This window comes from Engystomops pustulosus, chromosome 2 (genome assembly GCF_040894005.1).
Source record: "Engystomops pustulosus chromosome 2, aEngPut4.maternal, whole genome shotgun sequence".
Taxonomy (NCBI): Eukaryota; Metazoa; Chordata; class Amphibia; order Anura; family Leptodactylidae; genus Engystomops; species Engystomops pustulosus.
Window position 1 is genome coordinate 51,753,393 of NC_092412.1, and position 16,348 is coordinate 51,769,740.

At 41.0% G+C, this 16,348-nt stretch overlaps 2 protein-coding genes across 2 annotated transcripts; both read right to left on the reverse strand.

The window, feature by feature from the left end:
• Positions 1 to 1,880: 1,880 nt before the first annotated feature.
• Positions 1,881 to 6,547, reverse strand: LOC140117650 (keratin, type II cytoskeletal cochleal-like). Its single transcript, XM_072134579.1, has 9 exons — positions 6,088 to 6,547; positions 5,211 to 5,419; positions 4,310 to 4,370; positions 4,137 to 4,232; positions 3,643 to 3,807; positions 3,065 to 3,190; positions 2,412 to 2,632; positions 2,300 to 2,328; positions 1,881 to 2,212 (listed from the first exon to the last, which is right to left on the reverse strand). Exons 1-9 carry the CDS (start codon positions 6,499 to 6,501, stop codon positions 2,034 to 2,036), a joined length of 1,500 nt encoding a protein of 499 aa, XP_071990680.1. The 5' UTR covers positions 6,502 to 6,547; the 3' UTR covers positions 1,881 to 2,033.
• Positions 6,548 to 10,980: 4,433 nt separating this feature from the next.
• LOC140117649 (keratin, type II cytoskeletal cochleal-like) lies at positions 10,981 to 15,414 on the reverse strand. The gene is made up of 9 exons (XM_072134578.1): positions 14,973 to 15,414; positions 13,485 to 13,693; positions 13,207 to 13,267; positions 12,981 to 13,076; positions 12,736 to 12,900; positions 12,530 to 12,655; positions 12,217 to 12,437; positions 11,856 to 11,884; positions 10,981 to 11,596 (listed from the first exon to the last, which is right to left on the reverse strand). Exons 1-9 carry the CDS (start codon positions 15,357 to 15,359, stop codon positions 11,157 to 11,159), a joined length of 1,734 nt encoding a protein of 577 aa, XP_071990679.1. The 5' UTR covers positions 15,360 to 15,414; the 3' UTR covers positions 10,981 to 11,156.
• Between the last annotated feature and the right edge of the window lie 934 nt (positions 15,415 to 16,348).

A 16,348-nucleotide genomic window follows, 5' to 3' on the forward strand; every position in this document is an offset into this window, starting at 1 on the left:
CCACCCTTTGGAATTCCAGCATCCATATGTTAGACCGCCTGTATGAACATAGAAAAGCCATTAATGATTTTTTGATAATGCAAGCGGACCGTAGTACTCCCCTGTGTAACTTTGATGTCAGCCACTGGTAGCTCATGCGTGACACCTGCTGTTTTCTCAGGCCCTTTGAAGAGGCCACATTATTTGTCCGTAGCCAGGACTATGGGCAGAATAACTTCATTCCACTGCTTCATGTCCTGGAACAGATGCTGCAAAATCTGTCTGGTCAGGACACTGGAGAAGTGGCGACTACATCTCATGGCCACATAAGTCCAATGGGGGCTGGACTGGGGGAGGAGGAGGACATTGGAGCACAAGCAGAGTAGAGTGAAATTAGTGGTTTTTCTACTCTGGTGACAGTAGAGGAGGACCAGGAGCATCTTGAGGAGGTAGAAGACGAGGCAGATGACCCAGAAGCACCGTGGCAGTATACAATGGAGATGGAAGCCAGGAATCCCTCAGAGTCACTTGCGCAGATGGCCCACAGCATGCTGATTTGCCTAACTAGTGACAGCCGAATAGTGAACATCCAGCATAGGGATGAGTTTTGGCTCTCCACCCTCTGGGACCCTCGCTACCAGTCTAAAATGGGTGCCTTTTATCAAGCTGCCTATAGAAAAATACTGTGGAGACAGTTGCCTGCTGCCTATGTGCGCCATTGCCCATCCTCTGACCAGGGGATTCCTGGCAGTCATCACTCATGTACTACTGCCACAGCTGTGGGGAGATGGTGGGGTAGGAGCAGTAGCAGCTCCATGAGTAGCAGCTTAAGTCTGGAGTCCTTAATGAGCAGCTTCCTTCACCTGCCTAGTGAGGAGGGTAGCCACTACCAGCAGCAGCAGGACATGGAGCACATCCTGCACCAGCAGGTGGTGGCCTACTTGGACAGCACTTTACCATCCCAGGTAGAGGATCCCCTGGACTACTGGAGACACTCTGTCATCGTGCCACTTTCTGACCTCCTGATGCCGGCACCTCCACACTCATTGTGTCCTCCATACTAGTCATCTCTGTTTTGGATCCACTCCTATTTGTTTTTTGGTTTTAGCAATACTGATGAATTATTGACCAATTGAAAGCTGACACTGACGGATCAAAAGAAGGGCAAAATGACCAGTGATGTCAATGCAAAATTACTGCCGACACCCTCTCCACTCTTTTGAGGGGTTTTTACATGTATCAGCGTTTAACATAACAGGTTCTGTAGTAATCTATGGAATCATCTGATGTCAGTGTAAAAAGAGTGAACTCTTTGATCTTATAGTGGGATCTTGGCCCTCAGCTCAGTCCATTCAAGCTGGCACAGATGTTACCTTCTCAGGCTGCGTTCCCACTTCACTTATTTGGTGAAGTTGGGCTCTGTAAGTGCCCATGGAATTGAAGAGTGAAGCAATTCTAAGAGCGCTGGCTGTCATGTGCATGTCATACTAAAACACAGCATTGTTTGAAGACCAAATGACGCTCCCTATGCATATTTGAGCATAGCACATGATTCAATTTGGGTCAAAATGAATTTTGTCAGAAAATTCGTCGAACTTGGCAAATCGAATTTTTGAAAAGTTTTGCGATCTCTACCGGGTGGGCATACATGTGTGTCAATGTACCCTAACATTGTCCCATTAATGATACCTAACATTGTCCCATTAAGGATGTGATGGGCGGTTTCTTAAGGATATACAAGCTCCACAATACTCTCTTAAAGAATCTACCTTACACAGTTTATCTATTGTGAGAGAAAAATCTTATCAAACTATGAATTTCTGAGTGTCATCAACCATCATCCTGAATGTCTTATATGTGTATTATTCTTTTCTGGTAATGGTCATATATTCATCTTTGACTGCAATGCAAACAGTGGTTTATTGAGGAATGATATAGGTTAGCATGTATACACTTGAGTTTTTAAAGCAAGGACAAACAGTTAAGTCACCAAGGCGGAATGAAAGATTAGCGGATAATGCGCAAAGTGCATCTGAGATGACAGCTCTTCCGTTTTAGCAGTGGTGGTCATGTCCAGAGTGATGTTTGCTGGAGTGTGCATGACCATAACTTCTTCCACTGCCAGAATTGAGTCCACCATGGTGATGATGATGGTTGTGATGATGATGATGATGTCCACCATGAGAGGATGCTCCTGAATGATGCTTGCCTCCGGTGCTTGAGTGAAGGACAGCTAGAGAAGATAGAAAATGTTAGTATGAAATATCCTTGAAAGTTTGCAACATACATAGGAAACAAGTGTAGGATATATATCACTCACAGATGCTGACTGAACCATCGCAAGCCAACCTGAAAAAAAATTAAAAAGTCTTAGAAGGTCCTATGACTGTTCATTAGTACATGTGTACATCAATGATGTATAGAGCAGTCACCTGTGTTCTTCTCCTTCCAGCATCTTCTTGTAGGTGGCGATCTCAATATCCAGAGCCAGTTTGACGTTCATCAGCTCCTGGTATTCTCTCAGCTGGCGAGCCATGTCCTGCTTGGCCTTCTGTAGAGCGGCCTCCAGCTCTGCCAGTTTACTCTTGGCATCTCTTACTGCTGCTTCTCCGCGTTCCTCAGCCTCTGCTATAGCAGATTCCAGGGCGGCACGCTAAGGATACATCACAAAGCTTGATCTGATAGAGAGCAGTGTTTTCCAGACAGTGGCTGCCTGGTGGCAGTTCTAAATACAAGCGAGCCATATTGGAAGCAAGGATGCCATACTACAATAACTTGGCACAATGGTAAAAACCATCCCACTTGATGCTATGAACTGGCTTCAAGGAGTTGTTAAAAAGGAATTACTTGTCTTTAGGATTGTTGACCAATTTCACATATCTACAGGGTTCTGGCCCCCACACCAATGGTCCCCACATGAGTTACATCGCTTTGGGATGCACCACTCCTGATTAACAGGGGAAATTAATCTGTCACATGACCTCAGTGCATCTTAGTGCCCTACTTACAAAACCCACGTCAGACTGAAATTTTCCAACTTTGGGTGGTTTTAGGTCATGCTTATGCAAGTTTGTAGCTTATTTACCTGGGACTTAGCACACTCGATCTCTCCTTTAAGTCTCTGAATTGCTCTGTTGAGTTCAGCAATCTCATTCCTGCTGTTCTCTAAATCATTGCCATTTCTTCCAGCTGCCATACGAAGTTCATCAAACTGTTCACATGTAAGTAAAAAGAAGTGCAGATGAATATTTAGTATGTTGGCCTGGTTTCACATTGGTGTGTGTATTGCACATCCGTTTTTTTTCTGTTTTGTCTTGGTGTTGCTTCCATTTTGTCTTTGTGTCCTTAAAATAAACCCTGAAGGTTTAACATTGCTTTAAAAAATTACTTACCACCTTGTTTCCCTGCCTAATTAGTGAAAAAATGCTGACCTGTCATCGGTTTCTTTTGAAGACCCATAGACTTCTATTCCCTTTCATGATACGCATCAGTAAAAAAACAACGGACTGGTTTAAAAAAATTATCCACTGAGCATGGATCAGTGAGAAAAGAAACCAATGTGAAAACACCCATAGAAATCAATGTCTCAATGAGGCATCTGTGGATATCACTGAACCACTGGTATGAAAAACAACGCCAATGTGAAAGAGCCCTTAGACTTACCCTGGATTGGTACATGGCCTCGGCCTCAGCTCTACTTCTGTTAGCAATCTCTTCATACTGAGCTCTGACCTCAGAGATGATGCTGTCCAGGTCCAGGTCTCTGCTGTTGTCCATGGAGACAACCACTGAGGTGTCTGAGATCTGATCCTGGAGCTGACTGATCTCCTGCATAATTAAGAAACAATCAAACATCATTATACATAATACAAGCCTCATATTATGTTATATATATACAGGCGGTCCACTACTTAAGAACCTGACTTACAGATGACCCGTAGTTACAAACGGACCTATGGATGTTGGTCATCTGTAAGACGTATATACGCTGTATGTACATCGGCTGTATATACGCCCCCCATACGTGAGTATGAATGTAGCCTAACACTGATTTTTACTGACAAAAAGTTTGCACAGTAGATTTGTCAATATTGGATGATTTTCATGAAATAAACTGAAAAATGTTGGAGGTTTGTGCCAACAAGTAAATGACTTACCGCATCATAGAGAGTCCTTAGGAAGTTGATCTCATCGGTCAGGGAGTCGGCCTTAGCTTGGAGTTCAGCTTTGTTCATAAAAGCAGCATCCACATCCTACAGAAATTAGTGGATACATTGCTAGTATCATGTATTCGCATGTACCTAGAGTAACTCTAGATATCCATACTTACCCTCTTTAACAAGACAAACTCATTCTCTGCTGCTGTGCGTCTGTTCATTTCTTCTTCATACCTATCAATGGAAGTCACTTTTATCTTAATGAAACCTCATATTTTAGTTCACATTAACACCCATTAACACCGTGTCCGGTGTCGGACTGGCCCACCAGAGTACCAGAGGATCCTCTGGTGGGCCCTGGCTCAACCCAATAATGAACCCCTTATTGTCTTCTACCTCAAATAATAATAATAATAATTCTTTATTTATATAGCGCAAACAGACTATGCAGTGCTGCACAGATCTTGTCAAATTGGTCCAAGATATATACATTTGTAGATGGAAACATCAAAACACAGATCTACACTAAAGTGACGCCTCCTGTCTTTTATCTCATCAGCCAAACATTCTTGTCCATAAAATGGCTACAGATGGAGGGTCATGTGATCTCTATCTGCTCATCATCCTGCCAGGATCTCAATCTTGTATTCATGAATTATAAGGTTCTTGAAGGTAGATTGTTCATGGACAGTTAGGATCACATGACCCTACATGTCTATTTACATTACCCAATATCCTGCCCCCACACTAAACAAACATTTCAGAACAGGTGAAATAAAGTGGGCAACCACTTTAAAGATGTTTTATCTGCCTGCAACTGTGGTAGTTGGATCAAGGCAAGACCCTTCTCCAATCTCTAAGATAAAGAGCTATGCATTTTATAATAAAGTGACAACAGTGTTGATTATCACAATCATATATGGGCCCTTCCTAACATCCCCAATGTATATTATAAGCTTTTCATGATTACATTCTAGGTGGTGGACCCTAAGTTGTCCAAGAACCAATTCTTTTTCATTGGTAATTATAAATAAAGTGCATAAAGGAAATTTGTCTTCATAACTATTATCTTACTTTCTCTTAAATTCTTCCATTGTGTCTTCCATGTTGTCCCTTTCGGCTTCTAGGCGAGCACTCTCGCACTCCAAGCTCTCCAGTTGTCTCCTGAGGTTACTGATAAAAGCCTCAAAAAGAGGTTCAATCTGACACCTGGCTGTCTTCTGTTCTTGTAAAAGAGCCCACTTGGTCTCCAGCATCTTGTTCTGCTGCTCCAGGTATCTTACCTGTACAGATATACATTATAAAGCACAGGTATCATAATTCAATAATTGCAACAAACCTTTACATGTGCCCACCCACGTTATACAGTCAACTAACAGAAGGGTTATGTCTAAACACACACAACACGATCTGTTTTTATGAATATAATAGATGCACTATAATTACTACAATTGTAATCCATGGCTACACTTTATCTGCAGTGCGTGGAAGGAGTCTCCAGTACACACTTCTTCTGCCTCGTCATTGGCTCAGGCTGCAGTTCCCTTCTTCTTTCCTGAAGGTTTGCCACATTTGATTGACTGATGTGTTAAACACAAGTCCACCAAATATTGATCAGGAAGAGCAGATATCCATGACATCATGTAACTGTCACATACAAACCAAAAAAAATGGGGTTGGTAAGGTGGATCCTAAAGAGTCAGTTTGAGCTGAACTATTTTTCCGGAAGGTGAAAGAGGTCCAGCAGAGGGCAGCCCAATTTAGAGGCTGCTAAGGTCTAATTCCTAGGTGTTGATAGGAGGGAACCTGCAGAATAATTTTCTCAGGTCGGCCGAAAGAACCCCAGTCCGACACTGTTCCAGTAATTCATTTGTTTCAAGTTTTCTCTAGAGAACTAAAAAACTATACATAAAACTATTTGTTTGTGGACAACATGAATTATAAATCTTACCTTGTCAATGAAGGAGGCAAACTTGTTGTTCAGTCCTTTAATCTGATCCTTCTCTTCAGTTCTAACTCTCTGAATACTTGAGTCAATCTCCAAATTTAAAGGGGCAAGAAGACTCTGATTAACTGTGACAGGGGTGATACCTGCTGAAGAAATGGATCTTCCAAAGCCACCAATACTTCCGAATCCAGATCCATGTCCCATGTTGCCCAAGTGACAACTTCCAACTGAGATCTTATGTCCCTTGGATCCAATATTATGAGCGCTCTTGCTACTGAAGCAATGGTGAGATTTGTGTCCATGTCCTGTGTGTTTAAAAGAATGGCTTCTGTGAGAGCTGGAGTGCTTAGGTAAGGCAACAGAACAAGAGCTGAAGTGCTTGTGTCCAGAAGATGCAAGGATGGAGTGGTGAGACATGATGGTTCTTCTTGTGGTGGTGCTGACCTTCAGAGTATGGATGCGAGTGAATACAGCTGCTGTGATGAGGACCTTATGTTTGCTGCTTTTATACTAGAATTGGTTATTAACAATCACATAAAATGATTACTACTGCATGAGTATTGTATGGTAGCATCGTTCTTTTCAGTTTATAGAAGGCAGTCCAGTAACACGCCTGTATTATCAAAGCCCTGATGTACATTATTGGCTGTGCTCACAAGAATGACTATGTGTTCTTCCAGACATAGTAATAAATGGTAGAACTTAATAGGTATAAGATTAGTAACAGATCAAATTAGTCTGAAGTATTATATGTACTGTATGCATATGTATAATAATAAGAAAAAAACGAGTGCATGATGGAATATGTCTGCTTTTATGTCAACTTACAGGTTCATAAGCAACAGGCATGAACCCTCAAATTGCGCTAAATATAGAAGATCTCTCTGTCTAAAAAGGGTCTCAAAATTGTGTTCCAGATTTATTATGACATTGGCTGTGTCTAAATTTTGTAGACCTTTGATATGAACGGCACATGGAATCCAATGATCATCTACGGTAGTCATGTAACAGTAAATGAAACGTCTCCTCTCCCTTGGATCTGAGTGACAGACATGCAACACAGGTACCGTTTTTTAAAACAATTTCCTGCTTTTTGTGAACTTTTATATAGGTCTGCATTTGACAGCCTTTCCTAGTAGATATTATAATTAACTAAACTTTGCGAAAATAGCCCAAAAGTGGTAAAAACGCTACAGTATCATAAACCACCCTTGCACACAAATAGTAGGCCACATTTATTATAATGGCTGTCTAAGCTATTATAATAAAATAGCTGTGGAAAATACATAAATAGAGCTCCTAAGAAAGTCCAAAAATTGGACTAACATACCACCCGAATTATGAATCCGCCCCATAATGTTTGTTATGTGTAATCTCAGCTCAATGAGAGTTAATTAATGTATCCAGAAATACTGATCTTTTACATGTAATGGCAGTACCTACAAAATCATTGAGACTAAAATATATGTGGCTTCCCATAACGTCCATTCTTGTCATTGGTTAAGGTAATTATAAATATAAAAATCAGCCTTCAAAATCAAGCATGATGAGCCATGGACACTTACATGGTCCCTGAGACATGGACACTTATAGATCCAGGTACCATGACTGTGGTGATCTTCTTATATTTGTTATACATGGCCTCTTTGTTTCTAAAATCAAATGTTAAAATTATGCTAATGAGCCTAAAGGGCTTTAGGGGCATTAACAGAACCTCTCCGTGCTGCAGATTCAGAGGTGGTTACACTATGCTGGAGCATTTCCCCCTCTTACTGTATGCTGAAAGTATATCAGACAAGTGGAGGGGGAAGTGAAGGGACCAGGGACAGTCTGGATCCCACGTGAGGACAGAGCCGGGTGTAGAAGGGAGGGGGAGTGAGCACCATTGAAAGATAAGACAGCTATAGATCTCTACTGTGGATGGAATTTGTGCTGCCAAATCACGGTTACAATTACAGCCTTCTTCAGAATGGAGGGTTCTGGTAACAACTCCAGGAGCCTTCAGACTCAGAATGAGTATAATTTTAAAAGTTGATTTTTAGAAGGAAGGAGGCCACAGATAACACATATAAGGAGATTTCCACAATCACTGTCTGGATCTATTAGTAAGTGACCCTGATTTATCATGATGGATTTTGATGGTAACAGCATAGCTTAGAATAAGTGTTAACAAACACAAAGTGGGATGATAGCGTATGATAGCGCCGCCCCATTCCTGTCCGGCCGCACTCTCCGCAGGGCCGGCCGCGCCCCCCCCCCCCCTTCACGCCCCACTAGTGGGAAGGTGGCGGATCAGGGGGAAATAATCTCAAAAGCTAGCAATAAGCTAGCATTTACGATTATTATGCACAGAGGTCCAGATAAATATCTCCCAATACATCTTATAAATGTTCAGTTTACCCAGTGACTCTATGTGTGTACAATGTTGTTATACATGCTGTTATAGACTGTCAGCCTGTTAGCTAGCTGATGAATCATAGTTTAACGACTGTAGTATTTATTGATGACAACAGCGGGAGGCGTTTATACAGTCTATGTCAACTATTAAAGAGACATTTGTCATTTCTGTAATAATTCAGGCTTGAATTTTCTTCCAATGCAGAGATTCGAGAAGCTCAGTTCTTCAAGTAATTTTTGTCCCTTATCATAACAGCATAACAGCATTTTTGTCCCTTATCATAACTTGACATCAACAGAAGAATAATGGTTACAATGCAAGGCGCGAGGCAAGGTAGTTGCAAGCACAAAGGCTTGGCAGTTACAGAGACTCTTATAGGCTCACCAATGGGCATTAACCACAAAGGATCTGTCTCCTAAAGAGATCACATGGAATATTGGTTAAAGGGTACAAATTGTATTAGTTGCCATATTAATATGTTCAAAAAGCTTCAAAAGCAACTCACATTAACTGATTGAATTTTATGTGACATCCAGGGTAACTGCCATAGTCTGAAAGGTGTGGTAAAGCCCGAATAGCGCTTATTACATTTTGTTTTACCCTTTTTAATAGAAATGAAACGTTATAACCATCAAAAATAAACGTATTGGTCCACATTTACTAAAAATAAGTTCAAACTGTGTAGTGTGCAGAGGGTACCAGATTCATGAATTCTGCATGAATCTGGCGCCCCCTGCACTGCTCCGACAGAGTGCAACAATTTTTTTTTTGTGCACCTTTTAACATGGGGTGTATGACAAACTTGAAGAAAAAGACGGGTCCGGCATCCGGGCAATGAAGATAGTTGTTTGTTGAATTAAAAATTCCACTTTATTAGGTAAATATCTTTAAAAACTTGAAGATGTCCTATAACATTATCGGTCTGACGGGTTTCGGACCAAGACCGGTCCTTAATAGTAGTCTAATGATATGTTGCAGCACAGAGTATTTAAGCATACGATGGATTGACCGGAAGCGCTGCTACGTAGCATCACATGATCGCTAATACATTACAACACCATAATAGAAAACAAATACATTTAATATATACATTAAGTCATTTCTGTAATTGAGCCCATCCGGGAATCGAGTTTTTAAAGCTAGTATCCAAAATGCTTCACGGGAGCGTAAAGCTTGTGTCCAGTCACCTCCCCTTTTTGGTTTGGACACCTTTTCAATGAGGATAACTTGTAAGTAAGAAGTGTCTTCTTCGTGTTCATGGAAGTGTTTAGAAAGACCTGATATGTTTGTTTTCATTTGACTACTATTTTTGTTTGCTGCTAGAATATGGTCTGAAATTCTTTTTTTGAGTTTTCTCGTTGTGCAGCCAACGTATTATTGGTTGCATTGTGTGGATGTGGCCAAATACACAACGTGATCGCTATCACAATTTAGATCAGATTTTATGGGGTAAGTTTTGGAAGTAGTGGCTGATTTATAAAAGGAGGTTTTATGTATTTTTTGGCATAAATTACAGCGGACACCTCCGCATTTAAAACTTCCCGTGTATTTTAACCAAGTTTTTTGTTCTTGGTGATGGAGGAGAATAAATTTGGGGATAGTACCTAAGTTTGGTGCATTTCTCGACACAAATCTTACCCCTTTATCCAGAATTTGAGACAGTTTATCATCTTGATATAAGATGGGTATGTGTTTCTTTACTATTTTTAGTACTATTTAGTAGTAAATACTCTGTGCTGCAACATATCATTAGGCTACGACTAAGGACCGGTCACGGTCCGAAACGCGTCAGACCGATAATGTTATAGGACGTCTTCATGTTTTTAAAAATATTTACCTAATAAAGTGGAATTTTTAATTTAACAAACAACTATCTTCATTGCCTGGATGTCGGACAACCCGTCTTTTTCTTCAAGTTACCATTGGTCCCCACACAGCACGCCCAAGTAACGGCATAATACCAAGGCAGTCATCTTAAAGGGGTGATTTTGAAAAAATTTCAAAATCACTTGGATATGTTAAAAGTGTTCTGAAGTTATAACCTCTTATAGTGACACATTGCAGATTTGAAAAAATGTGTTGTGTCAGGAAGGTGAAAAGTGGCTTTGGCGGTAATGGGTTAATAGTCTTAATGATCAATTTAAAAAGCAAAGATTTTTTTTTTAAACACCCCACCATATCCTGTTGTCCGGTTGGTGGGTGGCCCACTGATCAGATAAAGGATGAAGGAGACATCCAAACTGATAAACTTCTACCTTGTTCAGCAATAGCCTCAAAAGGTAGGCCTCAGAATTTTGTATCCTGTTAGTCATTTTCAACCAATGCATCTCCCAATAACTATTAGATCCAATAAATTATTGACATAATCATATTATTTTACGGTTATATGACTTAGCTGTAGCTTGAGTTTCCTTTACTGGATGTCAAAAGTCTCATAAGAGGTTTCTAATAATTATAAAACTAGAAAAATGAAACCATGGCATTTGCAGCTTAGTTTATTAAAGATGGCAGAGACAAGCAGTCATGGTTACAATGCATTCTATAGGCACATGTGAAACAACTAGAATATAATGGACTCTCACTTTCCTTCAGGAATAGCAGCTAGGCATGTTTTATTAAATACAGTATTGTGATATCCATTGGTAGTGTCAGGCTTCCTGTCTACCACACCACCTTAACAATGGTGACCATGATGACCGCTGGAGTGATGACCACTGGAGTGATGACCAGAGAGATGACCACTGGAGTGATGACCAGAGTGATGACCACTGGAGTGATGACCAGAGTGATGACCAGAGTGATGACCACTGGAGTGATGACCGCTGGAGTGATGACCACTGGAGTGATGACCACTGGAGTGATGACCGCTGGAGTGATGACCACTGGAGTGATGGCCAGAGTGATGACCGCTGGAGTGATGGCCAGAGTGATGACCACTGGAGTGATGGCCAGAGTGATGACCGCTGGAGTGATGGCCAGAGTGATGACCGCTGGAGTAATGACCAGAGTGATGACCACTGGAGACATGGCTGCTGGATTTATGGTCTACTTTATGGTGGTGATGACCACCATGGTGGCCGCCTGGTTGGCCCCCGGTGCTTGAATGTAACACAGCTGCAAAACAGTAGAAAATTTGTTTATGGGAAATATTCTGTATAAGGCTATTTTGTTTCAATCAAAATGTTGCTGATGTTCCTAGCTATACATAAGATGTTGGAAGAAGCTATATATGACACAGAGTGGCACAAGCGGTCCATATGACATCATCAAGGGCACTGTGAATGGCAATTGTTAGGTGAGTATGATTACTCCACTCTCTCTATAATATGGATGGGAGATGACATACAAATTTCAATCTAATCTCAGTACTTACATATATTCACAGCGCTGTCACCAGCCATCCTAAAACAGAACAGAATAATGATTGGTATTATTTTATTGCATCCATGAGTGTTTGTGTACTTTATTATAACTTGTACTTACAAGTTATTTCAATATATACACATCTATATTTTCAATTACACTATCATAGTGGCAAAAAATTAACATCTAGAGGGCACTATAAACTGGAGAGATATCATTTTGCTTAGCGTTTTAAATTATGTTGCATTTATTCTAGTTGGTTGAGGACCATGAATTGCTAGAAATGTGTTAGAATTTTATTGAATAGATAAAGTTTTTTACATAGTCTTGTGCATATTGTTTTTGATATATCTTCAGTAGATTGTTCTCACCTGCATTCTTCTCCTTCCAGCATCTTCTTGTAGGTGGCGATCTCAATATCCAGAGCCAGTTTGACGTTCATCAGCTCCTGGTATTCTCTCAGCTGGCGAGCCATGTCCTGTTTGGCCTTCTGTAGAGCAGACTCCAGTTCGGCCAGTTTAGTCTTGGCATCTCGGACAGCGGCTTCACCACGTTCCTCAGCTTCAATGATGGCATTTTCCAGTGCAGCACGCTAAATATATAGCATTGATTAATATTGTTTAATGTAACTTTAGGTAAAAAATGTCTCACATGAGTTTCTTTCCTTGAATCAAGCTTACTTACCTGGGATTTAGCGCATTCAATCTCTCCCTTAAGTCTCTGAATTGTCTGATTGAGTCCAGCAATCTCATTTCTGCTGTTCTGCAGATCATTTCCGTTTCTTCCAGCCGCCATACGGAGTTCATCAAACTGAAGTCCCCAAAAAATGTAATTTTAAAACACTGTTCATCAAGGCAAATATATATTACGCGCCCATGTTTTACGCTCACCCTTGACTGGTACATGGCCTCGGCCTCAGCTCTACTTCTGTTAGCAATCTCTTCATATTGAGCTCTGACCTCAGCGATGATGCTGTCCAGGTCCAGGTCTCTGCTGTTGTCCATGGAGACAACCACTGAGGTGTCTGAGATCTGAGCTTGGAGCTGACTGATCTCCTGTAAGAAATTAGAAAGTAATACACATATTTAATGACTTAACTTATAGTGTTTTTTAACTAAAAATAAAACATAATTACCGCATCATATAGAGTCCTTAGGAAGTTGATTTCATCCGTCAGAGAGTCGGCTCTGGCCTGAAGTTCAGCTTTGTTCATGAAGGCAGCATCAACATCCTAGAGTGAATGTATAAATATATATATTAATTTGATGTAATGATATATCATCTAAAAAATCATATCAACCATATCAACCAACCACACAGTTTTTATGTATATAAAAGCATTCAATAATTTTTTAACTTACTCTCTTAATACTGACAAACTCGTTCTCAGCTGCGGTGCGCCTGTTCAACTCCTCCTCATAGCTGTAGGAAACATATTATTCAGTAAAAAAATTGTGATATATAGTTTTTTTTTTACTTTTTTTGTTAAGTTTCTAGTCAAGGTCCACAGTATAGAAAGTGCAGTGTTAGTGACAAGGACCTGGAGTCTGAGAAAGACCTTCATAATCTGCAGATACCTTCACAAGTTGAAGGCTAATGAAAACCCCTTTTTTTCAGTTTCTAGTTGAATATTGAGTACCTTCTTCTTAGGTCATCAACAGTTCTTTCCATGTTGTTTCTCTCTGCATCCAGGCGAGCCCTCTCACACTCCAGGTTCTCCAGTTGCCTCCTGAGGTTGTTGATGAAAGCCTCAAACAGAGGTTCAATCTGACACCTGGCTGTCTTCTGATCTTGTAGAAAAGCCCACTTAGTCTCCAGCATCTTGTTCTGCTGCTCCAGAAACCTCACCTTTAGGGAAAACGTTATTATTACTACTTTTACTATTTAAAGAGAACCTGTCAGCAGTTATAGCCCTCTCAGGTAGGGTATGAAATGTCCGTTCTAGAATTCCTTATTTCAGGTCAAATCTCACCCATTTACCTCTAAAAAAATATCCCCCAAAGTACAGCAAATATGAATATTTACCTCATTTTTTACATTAAGTCTCAAGTTTAGAGGTTGCAATGGAAGTCTCACTTCAGAAGGACCTATCTTCTAGAAACATGTGTAGTACTAAAGATGAGTGTATATTAACTTGGCACTCAATTCTTGTGCAAACAGACACTATGGGGGTCATTTACTAAGGGCCCGATTCGCGTTTTCCCGACGTGTTACCCGAATATTTCCGATTTGCGCCGCTTGTACATGAATTGCCCCGGGTTTTTGGCGCACGCGATCGGATTGTGGCGCATCGGGGCCGGCATGCGCGCGACAGAAATCGGGGGGGCGTGGCCGAACGAAAACCCGACGTATTCGGAAAAACCGCCGCATTTAAAAACCGAAAATGTGTCGCTTGGGGAGCGCTCACCTTCACCTTCTATGGGATGGTGCATTCCGGGGCGTTAAGATTATTTTCGGCGCTGCAGCGCCACCTGGTGGACGGCGGAGGAACTACCATCTTAAATCCCAGCCGGACCCGAATCCTGTGCAGAGAACGCGCCGCTGGATCGCGAATGGGCCGGGTAAGTAAATGTGCCCCTATTTCTCTATTGAAACACCAGAAAGCAATCCACATCAATTTAACGTTTTGGTCTGGCGACTTTCCTCAGAAACGGATTGCTGGAGGGTATAGAGAGGAAGAAAGAAGAAACCGGCCAATAGTCACGTTGTACAGCGTCATATGGAATCACAGTATGATGACAAACAGCGTTTGTTTTCTATGGCAGTCAACATACTCGATTCCTTTTGATGCTATATACCCGATTTTTTCCCTAACTTTGCATTCTGTTTTTCCTACTAGAAATTTAGGAACAAATTGACAACTTAGTTGTCAGTTTTGTTGTATGTCTATTCCGGGCGTGATAATATAAAATCAGTATGGATAGGATTAGACTGTGTAGCGCTGTATCCTTCCATTAAGGGAAAAGTAGCACCATAACAAAGAGAAGAAGAAATATGATGCTCCTAGTGTTACAATAACATATGGAATACACACATTGTTTAAAGAGACTTGTCAGGAGAGTGGACCGGTCATCTTTACATAGTGGACTATTGCACCTATTTTTACAGTTTCTTTTACAAATCTTACCTTATCGATAAAGGAAGCAAACTTATTGTTCAAGCCTTTAATTTGGTTCTTTTCATCGTTTCTCACTCTCTGCATATTAGTGTCAATCTCCAAATTAAGAGGAGCTAGAAGACCTTCATTTACAGTCACAGGGGTGATACCAGATTGCCCACCATATCCAGATCCATGTCCACTTTTATGAAAACTTCCTCCTGAAATCTTATGTCCTTTATGTCCAATATTATGGGCACTCATGCTGCTGAAGCAATGTTGGGACTTGTGTCCATGTCCGGTATGTTTAGAAGAATGGGATAAGATGCTGTGAGGGCTGGAGTGTTTAGGTAAGGCAACAGAACAAGAGCTGAAGTGCTTGTGTCCAGAAGAAGCGTGGATAGAGTGGTGGGACATGATGGTTCTTCTTCGAAAGCAACCTGGAGGAGGATGTGAAGTTCTCAGAAGATTCCTCTCAATTGTTGTCTTCTGGAGTGATCACCTGAGGCTTTTATACTAGAACTGGGTGTCACCGTTCTCAGTATACACAGTTACAATTGTAGCATCATCTACTTTTATAGAAAGCATATAAGCTACACACCTGCATTATCAAAACTGGAGTAATGTTTTAATATATGATGATGAAAGGAATTCACTAAAGACAAGCTAATTATTTCAATGTATCAACATCTATAGCAACGTTTTATTAATGTGTAGCATTTGTTTGATGGGAGACATTAATACTGATTCTTTATTAAATAAAAAAGATATAGAAGAATAAACACTGGCTGGTCTGTAGAAAGTTGCTCATTTATGGTAAGTGGCGTGTCAACGATTAGAAAAAAGATGACTGGTTGCTGCTAAATTGAATGCCATACATATCCACAGATTTAATGGAGCTCAATGTGCAATATTCCCCACCTTGTAGCCATTTTGTAGTCCTTGTTAGATAAAAATTTGTCCTGGACAAGGGCTTAAAAAGTTCAGAAAGTATATAAGGGAACTGTAGAAACCAAGTTTTGCAGCACAATTTTTGTCCCGAAAAACTCCACACTTGGTATATTTAAAATTAAACTCAGTGCGCTCATTTCTGACCCCCCCCCCCCCACAGGTCCTCTTCTCGCTTCCTGTGCATCGGCATTAAAAAAAAGGACCTGCAGGGACGTCGGAAAGGTGAGTACTGAGTTTATTACTTTTAAGGCTATATTCACACTGTACCGTAGCGGGCAACGGCAGTGTACGGGGAGAGGAGGAGGAGGTGAGCGCAGCTCACCCCCGCCCCTCTCCATAGCAACCTATGGCGCACGGCCCCGTATTATGGGAAAAGATAGGACAGGTCCTAGCTTTTTCCCGGGTACGGAACGGTACGGTGCCGCACGTGTGCTGCACTGTACCGCTCCCGTAGG

Coding starts and splice junctions, on each gene's coding strand:
- LOC140117650 (XM_072134579.1), bottom strand. CDS start 6,501: ATGTCTCACCACTCCATCCTTGCATCTTCTGGACACAAGCACTTCAGC. Junction 3,808..4,136: donor TAAGGACTCTCTATGATGCG/GTAAGTCATTTA, acceptor TTAATTATGCAG/GAGATCAGTCAGCTCCAGGA. Junction 3,191..3,642: donor AGGCCATGTACCAATCCAGG/GTAAGTCTAAGG, acceptor ACATGTGAACAG/TTTGATGAACTTCGTATGGC.
- LOC140117649 (XM_072134578.1), bottom strand. CDS start 15,359: ATGTCCCACCACTCTATCCACGCTTCTTCTGGACACAAGCACTTCAGC. Junction 13,077..13,206: donor AGTTTGTCAGTATTAAGAGA/GTAAGTTAAAAA, acceptor CATTCACTCTAG/GATGTTGATGCTGCCTTCAT. Junction 11,597..11,855: donor TGACAGCGCTGTGAATATAT/GTAAGTACTGAG, acceptor ACTGTTTTGCAG/CTGTGTTACATTCAAGCACC.